General features: G+C 40.1%; 1 protein-coding gene across 1 annotated transcript in view; it reads right to left on the minus strand.

Moving 5' to 3' along the window:
* The window catches only part of LOC127524332 (FERM and PDZ domain-containing protein 1), a 42639-nt gene that overhangs the window by 10702 nt on the left and 10355 nt on the right, over nt 1–21582 (minus strand). The window contains exons 3-10 of the mRNA XM_051915785.1: nt 7909–8013; nt 7652–7815; nt 5220–5322; nt 4959–5004; nt 3442–3546; nt 2641–2736; nt 985–1110; nt 334–453 (exon numbers count right to left, since the gene is read on the minus strand). Of these exons, the coding sequence (XP_051771745.1) occupies nt 334–453; nt 985–1110; nt 2641–2736; nt 3442–3546; nt 4959–5004; nt 5220–5322; nt 7652–7815; nt 7909–8009 (861 nt within the window). The 5' untranslated portion in view covers nt 8010–8013. The remainder of the gene's footprint in view (nt 1–333; nt 454–984; nt 1111–2640; nt 2737–3441; nt 3547–4958; nt 5005–5219; nt 5323–7651; nt 7816–7908; nt 8014–21582) is intronic.

Genomic DNA, 21582 nt, shown 5'->3' on the forward strand with positions numbered 1-21582 from the left:
CACACACACACACACACACACACACACACACACATTTATTTAGATATCTAAATGGGGACATCCCATAGACTTCTATTGTTTAATATAAAGCAAATTATAATGACTACTGACTAACCTAAAAACAATATTTGCTTTATGAATTTATTTTCCAATTTTTGAGGCTTTTTTACAATTAGCTAACAACTGAGTACATACTGGTTTCCAAAGTATGCAAACAAACATACATCACAAACAAAAGGATTGCATTTTACATTAAAAACAATCTAACAATCTGTGGCGATATTATTATCACTATTTTTTTTAATGTATATAAACACAGACACAAACACACACCTGTAAGTATAGATACTCAAAGGCCACAGGATCTTCTCTAAGCATGCTCTTAAAGTCTCTCGGTAGAAAACAGACACGAAACAGACACCTGTAGTCATGAGTCTCCTTCTTTTCAACCACCTGTCACAAACACACAGAGTATGAGATATATACTGTACGTAAGCCACTTAACAATTACAGATGAGCGTAGAAATAAGTAACTAATCTCTTTAAAGGAACATTTTGGCCAAAAATGTAAATTCTGTTATTATTTACTCTCTCTCTCATGGTGTTTAAAATCTGAATGACTTTGTTTTTGCTGTGGATTACAAAAGGTGACATAAAGAATATACTCTTTTCAATGTAAGGAAATTGAATGAGGAAAATAACTCTCAAAATGTAAAAAGCATTATGAAAGAATCATAAAATGGAGAAGATTTTTTGGAGTCACCTTTGTGTAAGAAAGTCACTGAAAATCATTTTTATGACTTTAAGATCTTGACTTTTAGCCCACATCCTTATTCACTTTTATTACATGGTGGAAAGTGTCCAGTATATTCTTCAAAAAATGCTTGTGTTCCATTGAAGAAAGGAAGTCCCACAGGTAACTACATGAGGATGAATAAATGATAATTTATTGATGTCTATCTTTTATTGTGTTTGTGTGTGTACCTTTTGAATAATCTCTTCCTCGTGTAGTAGATATAGTTTGCTGATGCTGTATTGTTGTTCAAGTACAAGGGAGAAGTGTTCGATCCGGGTGATTGAGAGTTTCTCCTTCAGAGTCATCACTATGTCCTGGTGGAGAACACATTAGATAAGAGTATACATAAAGCATGTGAAATTATCAGTACACAACCTATCAGTAACACCTTCCTTATATGGCACTGTGACAGTGGTACAGTGATGGTATTAGATGGTAATGCTTTGGTACTTGGATATATACCATGGTACTGAATGATTACCATAATAGTACAGTTTGGGGTCAGGAAAATTGTAATGGTTTTTTAAAAAAAAGTCTTTTATGCTTGCATCACTGCATTTATTTGATTACAAATAGAGTAAAAAAATTGTGAAATATTATTACAATTAATAGAATTGTTTTCTATTTTAATATATTTTAAAGTGTTAGTTCACCCAAAAATGAAATTTCTGTCATTAATTACTCACACTTATGTCATTCCAAAACCATAAGACCTTATATATAAGATATTTTTGATGAAATCCGAGAGGTTTTTTTATCCCTCATATAGAAAGCAACGAAATTACTACATTCAAGGTTCGGAGAAGTAGTAAAGATGTAATAGTCAACGTAATTACAGTGGTTCAACCTTAATGTTATGAAGCGACAAGAATACTTTTTGTGCGCAAAAACAAAACAAAAATTATGACTTTATTCAATAATTTTTCCTCTTCCCTGTCATTCTCGTACGCAGTGAATGCAGTGCAGGATTCCGTGTTTACAACCGAACGCCGGCTCAGTATTGGCCGACGCTGTTCACATGAGCACCACGACGCATGCGTGTGATCCTGACGCAAGAGCCGGCCAATACAGAGTCAGCGTTCTGACGTAGAACATGGAAACTCTGCACTGTGTTCACTGCATCAACTGCGTAGGAGACTGACAGGGAAGAGGAAAAATTGTTGAATAAAATCTTTATTTTTGTTTTGGTTTTGCGCACAAAAAGTATTCTTGTTGCTTCATTAATCTAAGGTTGAACCACTTCAGTCATGTTTTCAAAAATATCTTAATTTGTGTTTGGAAGATAAACGAAGGTCTTGCGGGTTTGGAACGGCATGAGGGTGAGTGATTAATGACAGAAATTTCATTTTTGGGTGAACTAACCCTTTAACATGTAATTTATTCCTGTGATGGCAAAGCAGCCATTACTCCAGTCTTCAATATCATGTGATCCTTCAGAAATCATTTTAATATCCTGATTTGGTGCTCAAGTAACATTTCTTATTATCACAACTGAAAACGGTTGTGCTGCTTAATATTTTTGTGGAAACCGTGATACATTTTTTTCAGGATTGTTTGATGAATAGAAAGTTCAAAAGTACCCCAGTTTTTTTAAAATAGAAATCTGTCGTAACATTTTAAATGTCTTTACTGTCACTTTTGATCAATTTAAGGCATACTTGCTTAAAAAAAGTATTAATTTAATCTTACTGACCCCAAACATTTGAATGGTAGTGTACATAGCACTTCCAAAAATACTGTGATTGGAGCATGTAAACATCATAAAAAAAAACAACATAATTAATGCTGACTGACAAAATCAGCCATCACATAACACCAGACTATTGGGAAAATGTATAAAGTACCTTAACAGTGGTTTTAGATTCAAATTTAAAAGCCTTCGTTTGCCCATTCTCCAGATAGACCTTCAGAACATTGGGCAGGAACAGCAGAGAGTTACCCTGGGGATATATATGTTCCAGGGTTAATCAAGATATTTTTATAAATATAATAATATATGTAAAATACATAATATTAATGGTAATGGTAGCAATGGTAAAATAACTGCCTATTTCAACAAAGTGTTAAAACAATTCTAGTTAAGCCAGGGAATATTATCAGTCTCATTATCAAATTAAAAAAGATTAAGCACTCAAAAGGCTGCATACAAAAAAGATAAACAGTTTTATCACTGCCTTAGTCATGTGGTGTGCTTGATAATGGGTTTGTTTAATTAGATGTTAATTAAAAAACATCTTGGGTCGAGGGAAATGAACAGACTCATGGCACTCCACCTAAAGGAACAGTTCACTCAAAAATAATGACAGTATTTTTTTTTGTTTTACTTTTAACTTTTTTTTAAGGTGCTCTATTATAAATCACAATTGCAGCTATAGTATACACCATGTCAGCACAGTTATACAAAGATTATTATGATTAACTGAATAATTAATAAATAAGTAATAAATTATTGACTAAGGTTTTTCCCAAGACTGGGTAGACTGCCAAACCTCTCCCTCTCAATGCCTCTCTATTGTTCTACATCCTTTGTTCATATTCTCTCTCTCATTTTCTTTATTACTTATTCACTTCATCTCCTTTTTGTAAATTGGCGCATGTGAATACTCATTTATTAACATAGCATGAATGAACAGAATGTGTCAAACCTGCGAGTGACCATTGACCACCACCTCCTCTGCAAACCTCACTTTAACAGGGTTTGACTTCAGCTTGGCTCTCTTCTCTGGAGTTATGAATGACGACTTTGGCCCCTGTGGTACAGCCATCATGACAATCAGCACAATTATAGACATGTTTGACCTTCACTGACATATTCTCTTTAAAAAAAAAAAAAAAACATTGCAGAATTGCACTGGCATTTGCATTGACTGTGACATTTACCTGTCACTGAGAAAAATGTATGATTTTCAAACAGAGAGATGTTAAAACATCCTAAGACCAAACCATCTTTATTTCTCTTTATGACCCTTACAAAAAAAAAAGTACTGCGATGGTACCTTTCACAAGTCTAATCTGTGTTTCCCTCCTGCATTGTGTTTTTGGTTCAGTCCTGTGACCTAGTTTTCCTAGTGTGTCTAATTAGTAATTATGTTCACCTGTGTCTTGTTCATTATCTTGTTAAGTTCCCTTTGTTTGCTCATGTATATATACCCTGTGTTCTCCCTCAGTCTCGGTCGGTTCTCGTTTGATTGTGATGTGTTTTTCTCTTGTGTTTCTCCTGGTTCCTGAGTATTTTTTTTTTAAATCTAGTATTATTCCTCATCGTGAGAGTTTCTACACACCATGTTACGTAACAGAAGAACAGACCATACCGAAAGATGGATCTCACGTCACTGCCAGTTACAGTGGTCACAGTGACCCCAGATCCATTTATGGCAGCAGTAAATATGGACTTGGCTGGCCGTGACCTGACTGAATACCTCATGAAGATTGTGATAGAGAGAGGCTTCAAGTTCACCATCAGAGCGGTGAGAGAAATTCCCACTCCAAGTAATACAGCATTGCCAATGGCAATGGTAACAATGCTTCCTGCGAGTAAGCTTCCCAGATCCGCTGCCGTGTGTAAAATTTCTGAGCCAGAGTCTCGTCCCGTCATGGCCGCCATGCCAGAGTCTCGTCCCGTCATAGCCGCCATTCCAGAGTCTCGTCCCATCATGGCAGCCATTCCAGAGTCTCGTTCCGTCATGGCTGCTGCACTTGAGCCCTCAGCCAAAATGGCTGCCGTGCATGTACCCTAGGAGTACTGGTTGAGTATGAGGGGATGTCTTGGTATCCAGTGTCGGCTCCAGCCCCTGAGTTCGCTCCAGTGTCGGCTCCAGCCTGAGTCCGCTCCAATGTCAGTAATTAACCCTAAACTAAACCCTAACCCTTAGCGTAGCTCTATAGTAAGTACATGTAGTTAATTAATATTACTCAGTACTTATTTGAGAAAGCACAATGTAACTGTTTCACTTTAAAATAAAGTGTAACCAATATCATTATACTTTTTGTTTTGCTCGTGTGACGTAATTGAATTGCATGAACAAAATAAACCAGGGGGCAATTTTTTTCTTGAACTTAAGTATGTCACAGGGAACAAAATATGATCCTCCTGCCATGCCCCAATCAGAAGTAACAGTGTGTGAGAGAGAGAGTCTCTAACTTAATGCACACATACACTTACCACAGTATTTCTCAGGACAGTCAATATTATGGTGTTCTGACATTCTCTGTAAATAATTGAAAAGGAGTACAACATAATTAGTGGCACAGATAGTTAGAGTCACCAGATGTCCCATTTGTTCCTAAGATACACATTTTAAATATATATTGGGCACAAGAAAATGATTGAAAATATTTGGTAAAACTGGACCTCTGGCAGCCCAGATATACAGTAGCTGATTTTTAGTTTCACATAGACACTCTTACATGCCACATACTGTACCTGATGATGTCAGCAGCCTGCTCAGTTGATAGATCATCAACAGCAACATTGTTTATTTTGAAAAGCTGGTCACCAGGGACAAGCTTTCCATCAGCAGGGCCTCCTTTAAAAAATAGACAAACATACCATGATATTGTAGCTGTCAATCTGTTTACAAGGTTTATCAGGAAATCTGTCTTAATTACAATGTTTGAGAAAGAATGATAATGTCGTCCTATTTACTGCCTAGTTATTTGGCTATGGGGTAACCAGATGGCTTCAGCCACTCCAAGAGTAGGGTTTCCTGTAGACATTGCTCCATGTGCCAAACCAGTGAGCCAACATGTTGCTGTACATGCAGGCAATACATGCAAATAGCTGCTGGGTCACATTTTAACCTTGAACTTATGTTTAGAGAACATTTATAAAATGTTATAATGATCTATAAATGTATAACTGAATCAGTTTTAAATTGCTCTATTAAAGATAAAAGTTTTCAAGGTAACACATTACAATAAGGTCTCATTTGTTATCATTAGTTAATGCATTAAAGAGATAGTCCATCCAAAAATGAAAATTCTGTCATTATGCTCACCCTCATGTTGTTTCAAAACTGTATGTCTTTCGTTCTTCTGTGGAACACAAAAGATATTTTGAAGAATGTTGGTAACTAAACAGTTTCGGTTTCCATTGAAAAAAATGGAAAGAAAGAAAGAAATGCATACAGGTTTGTATGATGACAGAATTTTCATTTTTGAGTGGACGGTCCCTTTAACTAACACTAACAATGACCAATATATTTTTACAGCATTTATTAATCTTTGTTACTGTAATTTTACCAAAAAAGTTAATGCCAGTTCACAATGCATTAATGTTAACACATACAATTTTTTTTTTATCTTAAAAATGTATATTAGTAAATGTTTAGATTAACATTAGCTAAGATTGATAAATGCTGTAGAAGTATTGTTCATTGTTAGTATATGTTAACAAATTAAACCTTATTGTAAAGTGTTACCAACTTAATATACTATGTAAGGGATCATATACATATACACTAATAGATTCATCTGCAAAATGCACCTCAAAACATTTTTATAGTCAAAATAAAAAGGTGCTTTTTTTTTAGGTAACTACCTTTAATATATTTTTGAAGATTTATTGTGATTTGACTCAAATAATAAATATATTTCCCCAGTATCCTTTTTGCAGTAATGGAACCTTGTTTTGTAGCTAATGCACTGTAACTGTTTTATTGATTTTCATGAAGGGCTTGTGTGCTGTATAATCAAAATTTTACTTCAAAATGTAAATCTCAGCAAGGCTTTATTTCCACAGTTTCAGCCTGTTTAGAGTGCTGCCTCAGACTTGCTCCATCAAATGGCTCAACAGACCAAGGCTGTGTATTTCTCAAAAGCATTGTAAGCCTAGTAGATCGTAGAACCATTGGCACCAATGGCCTCTACGATCAACTTAGCTCACAATGCTTTTGAGAAATGCAGCCCTGGTCATTCACTTCTTATTACGATGACATCTTCATGAAGTTCATGGGCATTCTCCTGCAAGCAAGCTAATCTAGAAACTCTCATGGTTGGATTACTCTAAAATAAAGTCTAATGGATTTCAACTCTCAAATCTCCAAAAAAGGATCATCTCCTTTCAGAACTGTATGGCCAATGGTCCCCTGCCTGTTATTCATAGCATAATGGATGCTAATTTGGAAATCCCACAGTTGAGCTCTGGAGGTAACCAAGGCCACCTGGCTAAGATTTAGTGCTTAGCTTCAGTGCATTCATTCCATTTGAGGAGGAGAAGAGGATGTCAAGAAGGCTCAGACCAGTGCAGACGTTAAAACCCATAATATAATATAATATAATATAATATAATATAATATAATATAATATAATATAATTAGGGCTCTCAAGGGATTAAAATGTTTTATCTAATTAATTACACAATGTGGCGATTAATTAATATAATTAATCACACATCAAATTTGGACTAAAAAATTACCCCCAAAAGATCATTTAAATTCAGTATTGTAAAAAAAAATGAGAAAAGACATTACAAAATGTAACTTTAAAAATATTAATTTGATTCAACATAGAATTTATTTCACATAAACTTTCAGGCTTCAATGGTCATGAGGGTGAATTTAATTTTTTGTTTTTTATTAATATGGAAATATGAAATCATTTTTTTAATGAAGAGATACTCTAAATAAGAAACTAAAACTGCCAGTAGGTCGCAGTAAATGTCTAAATGAGTAAGTCATTGGGCCCTATCATACACCCGGCGCAATGAAGCACCAGGCGCGACGCAAGTGTTTTTTGCTAGTTTCAATAATATAAAATAATATAATATAATATAACATAAAGAATTGTGAAAGCACCTTACAATACATTTGACCTGATGAACATTTTTAGAGAAGATTGTTTGTGTAATACACGTACCTTCTGTCACGTCCAACACCTGGGGCGGAGAGTGTGTTGAGACAGTAAAGCCATGAGAGTTAAGGGTGGGGTCAAGTGGGATCTTAACAGTGACTCTAATTGGACAGCTCCTCTGCTCCTGGGAACCATTGTCAGTAACTTGCCCATCTTCTAGCACACGTTCTCTAGAAAAGGGTGATGCTATTCACACAAAAATACAAAAAAGAAGCATAAAAGTACTCGTCCAGACAATTATTCTTAGATTAAAAGAGTGGTACCGGCTGATGGACTCCCTGGAACGGCGAAGCCAGCGTCCCACCACCTGCTCTACTCTGCTGGTCCTGCGAGATGGTGAGCGACTGCGGTCCCTCTCCTCCATTTAGCTACACACAGGGTGAAAGGTCACCATTTGAGCCACTATTTATTGCAAAGAAAATAATTTCAGTGATGTTTAAAAAAAATCACTAATATTTAACGTTAACTGACATACAGAAAATTTACAAATTTATTGTTGAATATGTATTTGCAAATCATCAAACATTTTTTGATGTTTTAAGACTTTTTTGAGTGTCCGTTTTACCTATACATGTTTTGCTATATCCTCTTTAGCCAATCGTAGTCTGATCTCATTGCATTACACTTTCCTCCCTATATGATCAGCAAGAGATGTTTATATAACCCTCTATGTGGTATCATCATTTATAAATGACACAGAGAAAATCACTTTTAAAATACAATAATAATATTAAACTAAAAAAAATTACATTTTAGTATTATCATATGACACCCTTTAGCCAATAATATTACATGTGCTTGACATTATTGGCAACAAGAACATGAAGGGGACATGAGCACATGTAAGGTCACATGCTGTCAAGGTTCCATTGTGAGTTCATTTTAGACTAGAAAATACATATAAATTCAATAAAAAAAAAAAAATCATTGTACATCCAAATGTGTTTCCCTTTCATGGGAACTCGAGCTGCGTCGAGACGCATTGGGAACGCCTCTGCGTGATTGCATCATGAAGCACTTGTGAAATCAGTCCAATGGCGTGACGGAGCGTCATAGGCGGGTGACGTCACAGACCAGGAAATTATAAAGCATACCCAGAACAAAGAACGCCAGCTTCTGTGTCTTCAGCAAGTGCTCTGTGTTATCGTGTGTGTCTTATTAGGTGTTGTCTGTCTGCTACATATACAGAAACAATCTCTTTGTTTGAGGACAAGAGTATCATTATAACACAATATATATATATATATATATATATATATATATAAGACACAAATAATGGCGAGCAAACAGCAGTTCACTCGTTGTGTTCATCCCTGCCCTCGTTACATCACAGGTGGGGATACACACAAGATGTGTGTTGTGTGTTGTTGCGACTGTGTGCATTGCTAAAAGTTATCTTTGAAAACACTCCGTTCTCGCCGGGTGCTCTTTGATAAAAAGGAGGGCGCCTTGGCTGGTGTTCCCCGGCGGCTTCATTCGTGGGGATGACAAATGGATCTGTCAGAGGGGTTTGAGACGGGCCCAGCCCTTTCACTACCCTCACCTGGCAGACCCAGTGTCTTACCTCAGGCAGTGGAAGCACGCTTTGCAGTTTCTTCCGCCCAGAGTGAGACACCGGCGCTTCAACAGTCCAGCTCTGAGGAGTTGGATGTTGTGGGTGTCGATGCTGGAAATGAGGATTCGCCATCTCAATCTCCAGCATATGAGGAGCTGTTAGAGGTTGTGACCAGGGCAGTAGAAAAACTAAAAACTGAATGGCCAGCAGAAAAGCAGGAAGTTCGTCAGAAAAGCAAGTTAGACGAACGCTTCCTTCCTTCACGGTCACAACCTCTATGTCGGTTATTACCGTTCTTTCCTGACCTCTGCATCAAGGTGTCGAGGTCGTGGAAGAGACCGGTACAATATTGGGTCTTTAGCCCCCAAACATCTAATTATTCAAAGATCATAGGGCTGAAACAACATGGTTATGGGGCGATGTCAAGGGTTGAAGAGACGCTTGCGAGCTATCTCTCGCCCGAATCAGTATCGTCCCTTAAATCCCAGACGTTACCCACCAAGCCGCTCAGAACTACATCAGCGCTGGTGGGTAAAGCGTATTCGGCAGCAGGTCAGGCTGCAGCATGCCTTCATACTATGTCAATTGTTCAAGCATACCAGGCTGATCTGCTGGGGGAAATTGATGAAAGTGAGGAAGCAAGCTTTGACGTTATACAAGAGCTGCGTCGAGCTACAGATTTGTCTCTCCGGGCCACCAAGGAGACGGCCAAAACAATTGGCTGATCTATGGCAGCCCTGGTGGCCACGGAGAGACATCTTTGGTTAAATTTATCTGACATCAAAGATAAAAGCGCCGCTATCTCCTCAGGGCCTTATCGGCAACTCCGTCACCTCGGTCGTCGAAAGGTTCCAGGAGACAAAAAAACAATCAGCTGCGTTTCAGAAGTTTCTTCCCCACCATTCTCCTCCCCCCAAGACTGCTGGGCGGGAGCAGTCTCGGCCATCTACCAGCTCCTCATACCGAGCACAACAAAAACAAAGTGTCGCCACTCTTGCTCCCAAGCAGAGAGCTTGGGGACAGGGTCAGTCGACATAATCGAAGCCTTCAACTGATAAAGCAGATCTGAGGACTGTTATTATCGCCAAGAAGGCTTCGAAGAGGTACTTACGCCAAGAGTGCCGGACCTCTGGGGGCAGCCCCCTCCGAAGAGGGACGCATATCACATTATATGGTATCCGCACCCCTAAGGTGGTGGACCCCGAGCAGTCTCTGGTTATGGAACAGGAGGTTTTGACTTTCTTGCAAAAAGGAGCTATAGAATGGGTTCCTCCTCCCAGCAAGCTGTCAGGTTTTTACAGCCGTTACTTCATTGTTCCAAAGAAGGATGGAGGGTTGCGTCCTATTCTGGATTTACGCATACTAAATCGTACAGTTCAGAAGCTCAAGTTCAAAATGCTAACACTCAAACAGATCATCCCACAGATCAGATCCAAGGAATGGTTTGTGATGATAGATCTGAAAGACGCTTACTTAGTATCATGTATCCATCCATCCTCAACACAGGGAGTTCCTCAGGTTTGCTTTCGGGGGCGAAGCATATTAATATTGGGTACTTCTGTTCGGCCTAGCACTTTCACCCCGCACTTTTACGAAATGCGTGGCACGTCTTTCTCCTGCTTGTATAAACTCGATTCTCTCAGCCGTAAATGGGGTGAAACTAGGCCAGTCACTCACTGTGAAACAGTTTCAAAAACTGTTAGGTCTGATGGCAACTGCGTGATACCTTTTGGCCTGCTGTACATGAGACCTTTACAGTGGTGGCTCAGGACCAAGGGGTTTTCTCCAAGGGGAAATCCATTTTGCATGATCAAGGTCACGTGGCAACCTTGGTTCCTGTCCCAAGGGCCTGTGTTGGGAGCTCCTTGATGTCGCGTAATGCTAATGACGGATGCTTCTCTCACAGGTTGGGGGGCGATCATGAGTGGTCTCTCGGCTCAGGGTCTTTGGGAGGACCATCTACTTTCCTGGCACATAAATCAGCTGGAAATGATGGCGGTATTTCAAACTCTCAAATACTTCCTCCCAGACCTGAGGGGCCATCATGTGTTGGTCCGCACGGACAACATGTCGATGGTCTCTTACATCAATCATCAGATCCTCCTGTGGGCCCAGGGTACATCCCAGGGCATCAGAATATGGGGGCAGACATCCTGTTGAGGCAGGGGCCGAGGCCCGGGGAATGGAGACTTTACCCTGAGGTGGTGGAGCTCCTGTGGAAAAATGTTGGTTGTGCGGAAGTCAACCTATTTGCATCGAAGGAAACAACACACTGTCCGATGTGGTTCTCTCTGTCTCATCCAACCCCTCTAGGTCTGGACGCTATGGTACAGACGTGGCCGAGGCTACGTCTGTACGCCTTCCCCCGATTGCTCTGCTCCTGGGAGTTCTGGAGAGGGTTCGCCGGGACAGGGTTCATCTCATATTAGTAGCCCCTTTCTGGCCATCTCGAGTTTGGTTTGCAGACCTAGTGTCTCTCCTCGACGGCTCTCCTCTGGAGATTCCCGTCAGACAGGACCTCCTGTCTCAAGCGGGCGGCTCGATACTTCACCCCCGCCCAGAGCTGTGGAAACTGTGGCTCTGGCCTCTGAGGGGTCTAGGTTCACAGAATCCGGTCTCTCAACTGAGGTTGTAGAGACCATAGTCCAGTCCAGAGCTCCCTCTACAAGGAAATTGTATGCAACAAAATGGAAATTGTTCTCATTGTCCTGTTAGTTCTGTGCTAGAATTTCTGCAGGATAGGTTCTCTGATGGATTATCTCCCTCCTCCTTAAAAGTTTATGTGGGGGCTATATCTGCTTACCACGCTCCGATAGGGGGCTCATCTTTGGGGAGAGATCATTTGGTGGTACGATTTCTTCTTTTGTCCTCCTCCTTTTTCTAATCCAGATCAGGAAAAACTTAATCTGCTGTGCCCCGTTAGGGCATTAGACACTTATGTCCACAGAGCTGCCCTGTGGCGGAAAACAGATCAGCTTTTTCTTTGTTACGGGTCTCCTAAGAAGGGAGGTCCTGCGTCTAAGCAGAGGATGAGCAAGTAGGTGGTTGAGGCTATCTCACTGACTTATGAGTCTACCGGACAGCCTTCTCCTTTGGCTGTCCAGGCACATTCGACGAGGAGTATGGCTGCTTAAAAAGCTTTAATTTCGGGGGTTCTCCTCCATGATATCTGTGATGCGTCTGGGTGGTCTTCACTGCATACTTTCATTAGGTTTTATAACCTAGATTTTAGCTCCACTCCGGGTTCTGTTGTTCTTAAAAGTTTACAGACAGGCACTTGGCATTATGGCGTAGTTGGGATAAGGTTTCCAATGCGTCTCGACGCAGCTCGAGTTCCCATGAAAGGGAAAGTCTTGGATTACGTATGTAACCCTGGTTCCCTGAATAGGGAACAAGACGCTGCGTCATCTTGCCATACTCCCTGCGTGCCTGTGAGCGCATTGCTTCAGCCTATCAGAAGCTGGCGTTCTTTTAAGGGATAGATTTTTTTCTGTATAGCTGCACTATTGTTCATTACTGGCAGACAGTATAATAGCCTTTTTGCCTGTGTTTTAGGTTGATGTTATTAAGTTTGATAGAAGACAGAGAGGAAAAGCTGTAATTTTTCCAGAAAGTATTGATGATTTGATGGCAGTGCATTAGAAAATAAGGTTGTGGTAAGAATGGAAGAAGTTAAAGATTAAGGAGGATAGAAGCAGTGAGGGTGATGGCAGAGATGAAGAATAGAAGTCATAGATTGTTGTTGAAGTCAGGCATTATAGTACATTATCCTATGCCAGTTTGGAATATGTGATCCATACTACAACCAGAGGTCAGGAAAGATGCCATTGCCTTTTGGCCTCACTACACTGACAAGCAAATTGTCCAAAAATTATGACTGAACAAGTCAAAATCAAGTTATGTGTGGAAAGTGAGGGCTACACTGAAAAATAAGAGTATTGTTGATTTTCACTTGTGCTAAAATCATTGATTTGGACTTCCAAGAAAGAAACAATGTTAAAGATTGTTTTAATGTTTTTTGAAACACTAAGACACTAACACTAAAACTTTCATTCTGAAACACTTATTCAAGTTTCACTATTTTCCAGGTTGTGAAGTTGCATCTGAATTTGTGTTTTTGACATTTTCACATGTGAGATCCAAATGAAATATATTAATCAAGCTTTTTAATGTTTTTTGAAACACTAAGACCTTGTCATTACTTTTCAGAAAGTGAAAATGCATTTAAATGTGTGTGAAGTTTTGCCAAATTTGCCAAAAATAATTTACCCTAATAGGAAAATGTCAGTTATAAATGACGAATTTGGAAGTCATAGGGAACAAGACGCTGCATCCCTTAGGGGTCGCTATAGGGAATGCCTCCAGCATTACCAGTGTCCTGAAGCATGAGTCTAAACATGACAATGAACTTGACATTGGCAGGCGGCAGCCTATGATGTCATTACCTGTGAACAGCACGAGGCCGGTAGCGTGATTGCCAAGGAGCGTCACCTGCGCACTGCACCGGTCTCGTATCTGACGTATCTCTCTTAGGAACCTAATAATTAGGTTGTGCTTCCCTACCGATCTGCCATCTACGGTATCATGATTGGCTTCATGTCAATCACGATGTGGAGGCACATATGTCTCTCTCCAGACCCTCTTGGAGGAAGGACAGCACTGACCCCATACCACAACTCTGTGGGTCTTCTCCTCGGGAGGAACATCAAGCGACAAAAAGGCACCACTTCAAAGCATACAGCTGCCTCATTGAGGGGGCTCTGGCTTGAGTAAAGGTATCTATCACCGCTGGTGATAGCTCTCGGAATTCCTCCTTGTCCTGTCCAGGGACAAGACGTGGAGGTTCCAGAGGTCAGGGTGCGGGTGCAAGATTGTGCCCTTCCCCTGAGAAAGAATGTCCTTCCTCAGGGGGATTTGCCAAGGAGGGGCTACTGCTAACAGCGTGAGCTCCGAGAACCAGGTATGGTTGGGCCAGTAAGGCGCAACCATCAGAACCTGTTCTGCATCTTCCCTGACTTTGCACAAAGTGTTCAATGAGGCTCATTGGGGGAAATGCATAAATGCGCAGTCCCTTGGGCCAGCTGTACCGAGGAGGGCCTCAGTCAGGGAATACCACAGAGGATAATGGGAGGATTCTTGGGAGGCGAACAGGTCTACCAGTGCCTGGCCAAATCAACTCCAAATCAGCTGGACAGTCTAGGGATGGAGTCTCCATTCTCCCCTGAGTGTAACCTGTCGCAAAAGTGAGTCTGCTGCATGATTGAGGATGCCTGGGATGTGAGTGGCCCACAGAGACTCCAGTCTCTGCTGACTCCAGAGAAGGAGATGACGGGCGAGTTGTGATATGCGACGAGAGCGGATACTGCCCTGGTGGTTGATGTAAGCCACTGTCGCTGTGTTGTCCGTCCAGACCAACTCGTGCTTGCCCTGAATCAAAGGTTGAAACCTCCTCAGGGCCAGAAGCACAGCCAACAACTCGAGGCAGTTGATGTGCCAATGTACACATCAACTGTTGTAACAACAACACCCTTGGACACTTGTTCTAAGGGAACTCCTGCCAGTAGAAAAGCAAGGTCTGTCCAAGGGCTGAATGTGCGACAACATGCCAGTGTGATGGCCACACGGTGTGTGCCACAGCGCTATGCCCATCTTGGGACTCAGGCATGAAGCCAGTGCTGAAGTAGTCTCACTCTTGAGAGGGGCCGCTGTCTTGTACTTGAACAAATTCAAGCAATTCAGCACTGGACGAGCACAGTCTTCTGAAATACCTGCTGTCATTGTGACCAAGTTCAACTCTACACCGAGAAAAGAGATGCTCAGCACAGGGTAGAGCTTGCTCTTCTAACAGTTGACCTGAAGTCCCAGTCGGTCTAGGTGCTCGAGGACCATGTCCCTCTTAAGAGTGAGTTAAAAATAGCCAGTCGTCGAGATAATTGAGGATGTGAATGCCTGCTTCCCTCAATGGGGCAAGGGCACCCTCTGCAACTTTGGTAAAGTTGTGAGGTGACAGGGACAACCCGAAGGAAAGGACCTTGTACTGGTATGCAGCCTGTCTACATCTCGGCTGGAGGGACAGGCTCTACCGCATACTTCGCTGGAAGCACTGTGGTCTCAGCCCAGAGGAGAGAGAGCAGCATTCTTGCCTCATACTGAGGTAAAATGAATGGCGCTTGGGGCGGGTGCCTGGCGGATTGAATCGCATAGCTGAGCCAAACTGTCCTGAGAAGCCAGCGTGACAGGCTTGCCGAGTGTTAACCACACATCCAAACTCCATACCAGTGGCACTAAAGGAACTATGTTCAGCGTGCTCGAGGTGGGGTTCGTGCAGCATTGTGGAAGAAGGCTGACCACACTGGTAGACTGTGTGTCCTTTAGTGTTTATGGTGTAAGGTGTACTGGGCCTCATTGTGGCTCGTCATGCTTATGTAATCCGTAGAATGGAGCTGGTGCAGTAGAACATGAAGAGACAATGTGTTTGCATCCATTCAGGCTCTGTTGCTATCGAACAATGCCTGGCCATCATGGTAAGGAGAGCCATGAACACCATGTGTGTGTGACCCAGGGAAATAGGAAATTGCTCTTTAATTGTATTTAATGGCCTGCTTTTTCACTGTGGAGAATTGCTGAGCAAAAGCTTTGACAGTGTTGCCAAAAAGACTACCTTGGGATATGGGAGCATCAAGAAAGCTCACTTTCTCTGCGTCTCACATTCAGCCACAGGTGGCATTCCTGGACCACTAAAGTGGACGTCGTCTGACCCACAGCCTGCACCATCATTTTTGTAACCCTGAGGGCATAGTCAGTGGCCTTGCACATTTTCTGCATCTTATCTGGATCAGGACCACCCTCGTGCAGATTTGGTGCAGATTTGGTGTACTTGCAGGATTGCCATGGCGTGCAGGGCGGAGGCGGCCTGGCCAGCGGCATTGTAAGCCCTCGCCACCAGGGATGAGGTAAACTTACAAGCCTTGGACAGAAGTCTCAGACATTTCCAAGGGTGGTGATTTACGACAGCACCTCGTTCACCTTCGGGAAGAAAGGAACTGGGGCGGGGCCCAAACACTGAAGACAAAGATCGTGGCCGTCAGAGGGAGACATGAAGCGAAAGGGAACATATCTTGTGTGTATTAAGCCTGCAGAGAAACCCCTTCTTGGGTGAATTAAGCCGAAGAAAAATGTCAGAGCCAAACTTTTAGTACTGTGGTGGTGAACAATGACTGTTTGTTAAATTTCTCTATCCACTTTCTGAGAAGTGATAAAACTGAAGTGATAATACTTATGCTGTTTACAGTGGCCTTCAGTTTGAGCATATACTCTCATAATGCAAAGCAAAATGGCATGTACAGCAGTACTGATAATGTGTGGTCACCCTCTGGTATGAAACATTGTCTCTCTTCATGTTGTAGGTTCTGTATATTGTGGTGTTGTTGCAGAATTGCTTTTGATGAACGGTTGACATTTATGGTGCTTCTATATTAGGTATTTCTCACTAGGGAATGTGAGAGACAATCTGGAGCCTCATGGTCAACAGTGAGAAGGACCAACAAAGAGAAAGAGACAAATTACATACTGTGACAAATAATAGAGAACGATCCCAGGAGATCATGAGTCATGGTCCTATTATGTTCTCAGATTTCACAGGATTTGGAACTGGCTTTCCATTTATTTCACTGCTGTCAACATCATTATCAATACTATATACACCACATCAAGGTTGTTACACTGAGACTGTGCAACATTTGCCCAGACTGTGCACAATAGTGACCGCCCACTTTTTTAACTGCTCTGTTATATATAAATATTTTAAAAAAGATTTATTTTAATAAAAATACTTCCTCAATAGAAGGTTCAAGCAAACCAATCAGCAACATTACAACCATTAATTTGAAGCAAAAAAAAAAAATTGAAAATCTGAGAAAAATATAAAGTTACAAGACTATATTGTCACAGTTATGTTCAGTTTCTCTGTCTTGTTTAGTTTTAGGGTATGTTTACACGACAACGATGTACTAAAAACTGAAAAGTTTTTCCTTTGCGTTTTTTTTTTTGCGTCCAGACGACAACATTATCAAAAGGATCACCGTTCACACAGGATCCACGAAAACAACTAAAAAAGCTGTATTATGCATACCAGGCCAGTAGCTGGTGAGGTCACTTTGTAAAGAAAAACTACACACCTATAGACTGATGTAATACGTATGCGCATGACGTCACTGTTTTCACAAATTTGCGCTTTTGTAGTTTACACAGAGACGATAACGGTATCCCGTTTTCAAAAGTTTGCACTTTTAGGCCCCCAAAATGCCATTGTCATGTAAATGGATGGCCAAAATGCATAAAAAGCTTTTAGTTGAAAACGGTGTTGTGTAAATGGCTCCTTAATCTTAGTTTTCTTTGTCACCATTTGTCTGAGTTTAGTCATTCATTGGTTACCACTTTCTCTGATTAGTGTCTCATCTGTTCCCTGTTCTGTTGATTATCATCCTCCTGTGTATTTAAGCCCTCAGTTGTTCTTCATTCGTTTGTTATGTTTCCTTCTGTAGAGTTCTCGTTCCTAGTGTCTATTAATGTTATGTTGTCATTCTTTCTACATCACACATCGTCTTTGGATTTCACTATACAAGCAACTGCTGACATATATACAGTACTTAACATCTGAAGCAAATAAATTTGCATCGACTATCATTGTAAATTATGTAACTGTATCTAAAACAACAGTACACTATAAATCGATTTAATTATAGTCATTATTTTTAAGTATAAAACACAGATTTCTAGTAGATTTATAAGTTGTCAGGGGTGCGTGTATTTAAAATCCAAAGACGAGAGATGCATGACGCAGGTCGCAGAATAAATGAAGCAAAGTCTTTAATAAACACAGAGAACAATACTACAAAACACAATCCATAAACGTTAACACAAGACAATGAACTGTAGGAACAGAGGGCTCACATACACTGAGGATGATAATCAACAGAACAGGGAACAGGTATGGACTAATCTAAAACTAATGAAGAACTTGAACACAGTCAAAAGCAAACATGACTAGAACAAGACAATGAAACTAAACATGACTGTGACATAAGTTTTTTGCAGTTGCAAAATGTTTAAATGTTTAAATAGTTTAAAGGTAATGATACAGAGGGCAACTTTTCGAGAAATTTTGCCTAGCGATGTTGCACTTTCCCCTTTGAGAATAGGCAACAAATTTTGAACTAAAGTATCCGGATAGAAATTTGTTGCCTACTCTCAATGGGAAAGTGCCCAAGCAACATCGCTCGGCAAAAATGCCCGGCAACACTGCTCAAAAAGTTGCCCCAGGTATCATCACCTTAGAGTCTCAAGTATTTGATTACATCATTCACAATGGTTCATTTTGTAAACATAATTTGGTAAAAATGCAGCCGGAATAGCACCCATAGCATTAAATAATGGCGCAATTACCAGTAAATTGACTAGTGCAAACCTTAGTAAATCACCTTGCATGATTAATTTAAATACTCTCCTCCCACAAATTTTGCATCTGAAAGGGAAACTCCTACAAATGCATATACAAAAAAGATCAGCCACAAAAATAACCCTGTCCACACCTTTTCAGTAGGGCTGGGTAGTAACACAATTTTCATGATTCGATTCGATTTCTATTCACATGCTTGCGATTCGATTCGATTACGATTTCGATTCGATATCGATTATTTTGAATGTAGTATATCAGTTACAGTACATGGCAAATTTTCTAGAGGAAACAATCTCTCAACTAATGCTGTAAACTACACATGGGAGTCAGTTGGTACTACATTACTATAATATTGAAGGTTAAAATGTACTTATTTAAATACAAACACTTAAATTACACTCAATTATGTTTTTTTTAATAATAAATAAAGTTTAGAATTACATAATCATATTTCTACTCCAATCGTTTTTTTTTTTTTTTTTTAAATATAAACATTTAAATCGTGGCTGTCATAACTGATTTATTCAAACATGCATTAAATATTGAAGAACATTATAATGAATATGTAACGGTACATAGCTATATTTATCAGAATGCTGCATTCTAGAGTTCACTTTTCTAGCTGACTAATGAGTTTATGATCACTGAATATGTTTTTCTGAGGTAAATGTGATGTTACGTGACATTGTTTACAAGCTGTTTTATTGACGTTTTTCCGAGGTTGAAACACTGATTGAGCTATTACCCGAGACTTGATACGGATTTCGGTAAGTTGTATTGTATATTTTAACATACCTTCAGATGTTTAGTCATGTTTATTTTGCGCTGTAACTGGTATTAAAGCGGAGAGGATGTTCACATGCGCTCCGTGCTGCCGCTTCTCTTTAACTGAGGCGCTAAAGCTATCTGTCACATCACTTTATTTTTTGAATCTCATAATAAGATGGACGTCATTTGAAATCTGAGACTTTGCTTCATATCAAAAGTAACAAAGCACAAAGATTATTGCAATTTATTGGATGGCGGTTGCGCTACATGTTTTGTTCATTCATCAACTGAAAACAGACTAGACTAATCAATTCCTGGGATTTAAGAACCGATATTGGTTCGTAAAAATGAGAATTGATTAAAATCAAGAAATCAATATTTTTTACCCAGCCCTAATTTTTCACTGCTTGTCCTTAGTGAATCCTGAAAGTAGTTTTTAATGCCAAAAGAGGGTTTGCGCTGGCGCAAGCTGTTAGTAAAGCTAGCCCATAGTATGTGAAACTTGTAGCTTCTACAAAATCAGTGCATAACAACTTCAGAGCTTATGCTAGGTGCGTTTGAATGGTTTAACTACTAAATCACTAAAAATGAATTTACTGCATGTATTGTGAAAATGATTGACATTTCTACCTCCCTATAGCACAGCTCGACTGCTTTGTTCTAGGCTAAGGTATTTTATTTAGCAAAAGATTACTGGGTTAGATTTTCATTATTGTCAGGTGCCAATTCTCACACCATTAGTTTAATAAGGTTACAGTTTTTAGTTTTATTTAATTGTACAGTGAACAAAAGGTTTGAATTCAGCTCAACTGAGGCCACAATGGAGCATCGAGAGAGAGAGAGAGAGAGAGAGAGAGAGAGAGAGAGAGAGAGAGAATATAAAAGGGAATATCCTAATAGCAAAAATAACAATTTGCCCCCCTGCAGAGTTTCCAAAGCAGTTTGTGCCTCAGGCGGTTTGCATTATGAATTAAGAAAAACACCCCTTGACCATAATGCACCTGCCTTTTTTTCCACTGTACTGCAACAAATCAGTTTCTGTTTTAATCAACTACATTATTGTTTCCTGATTAAATATTGATAAGTTTAATAATACATGATAATAACATATAAGCAGCTATTCTGCCAAAGTACGCTGTTCACAAAAAAACAACTATTTCTTTTTTTAAATACAAAGGTGTGTCAGATAGCCATCCATAGATCCCTTCCTTTAATTCTCTCTTTAAAGCTTAGTTACTTAAGGATACCAATCACCTCCCCTCTCTCACCCCGTCTTCAAGAGGATTAAGCACCAAATATTGTTGAGGTTTTCCTATACAAATCTATTTCCTATACAAGTACTTTTTCAGCACTATTTAATATATTTTATTCATCATATGCTTCAGTGCCTTCTTGATCAATAGGGATCTTCTGTACATATCCCTCTTTTCACTGCAAAATCAGGAGCCAGTGGAAGAACTTAAGATTACATTATATACTAAAGATAGAGGGATTCAATTACGGTTAGGAGTCTGCGAACAGCTAAATCACTAAACTGGATCCAGGTGTTGTGGCATTGAGATAGGGCCCCATATTCAATGAATTTCACAATGAAACATTTCAGTTGACTGCTCTCTCTCTCTCTCTCTCTCTCTCTCTCTCTCTCTCTCCCTCTCTCTCAATTAGATTAGTGGTCTGTAGAGTGGGGTTTAATTCCCCCTCACGCCCATATTCCCTCATAAAAAGAGGTCTGCTCATGCTCTCTCTGAAAGATAATGGCTGTACTCCATCATTAGCATGGGCAGCTAACGCTAATGGCTAGGTTAAACTACTTAAAGTAAGATTTGTCTACATTTCATTCACATTCATATGGGAGGATTACGGGCAGTGGACCAGTCAGAACATACTATGTAACGTTAGCACTGAGCACTGCTAAATAGCTTAAACATGTACACTTAGTCTATCAGTTAAAGGATCCCACCTTGTAATAGGCCTTTCAGCAGGCTAAAAGTGTCCAACATAGTTACATACACAGGTGTATCGCAAGTCTGTCTCACAAAAATCACTTACAGGCATTGCTGACAGTAAGTATCGTTATGCTACACTGTAAGAATCGGGGGCCAGTTGCACCAGCTGTGCTCAAGTTACAACTTAGCCAAGTTTTGACTTAAGATTGAC

Source organism: Ctenopharyngodon idella, chromosome 1 (genome assembly GCF_019924925.1).
Source record: "Ctenopharyngodon idella isolate HZGC_01 chromosome 1, HZGC01, whole genome shotgun sequence".
In the NCBI taxonomy this organism is placed as follows: Eukaryota; Metazoa; Chordata; class Actinopteri; order Cypriniformes; family Xenocyprididae; genus Ctenopharyngodon; species Ctenopharyngodon idella.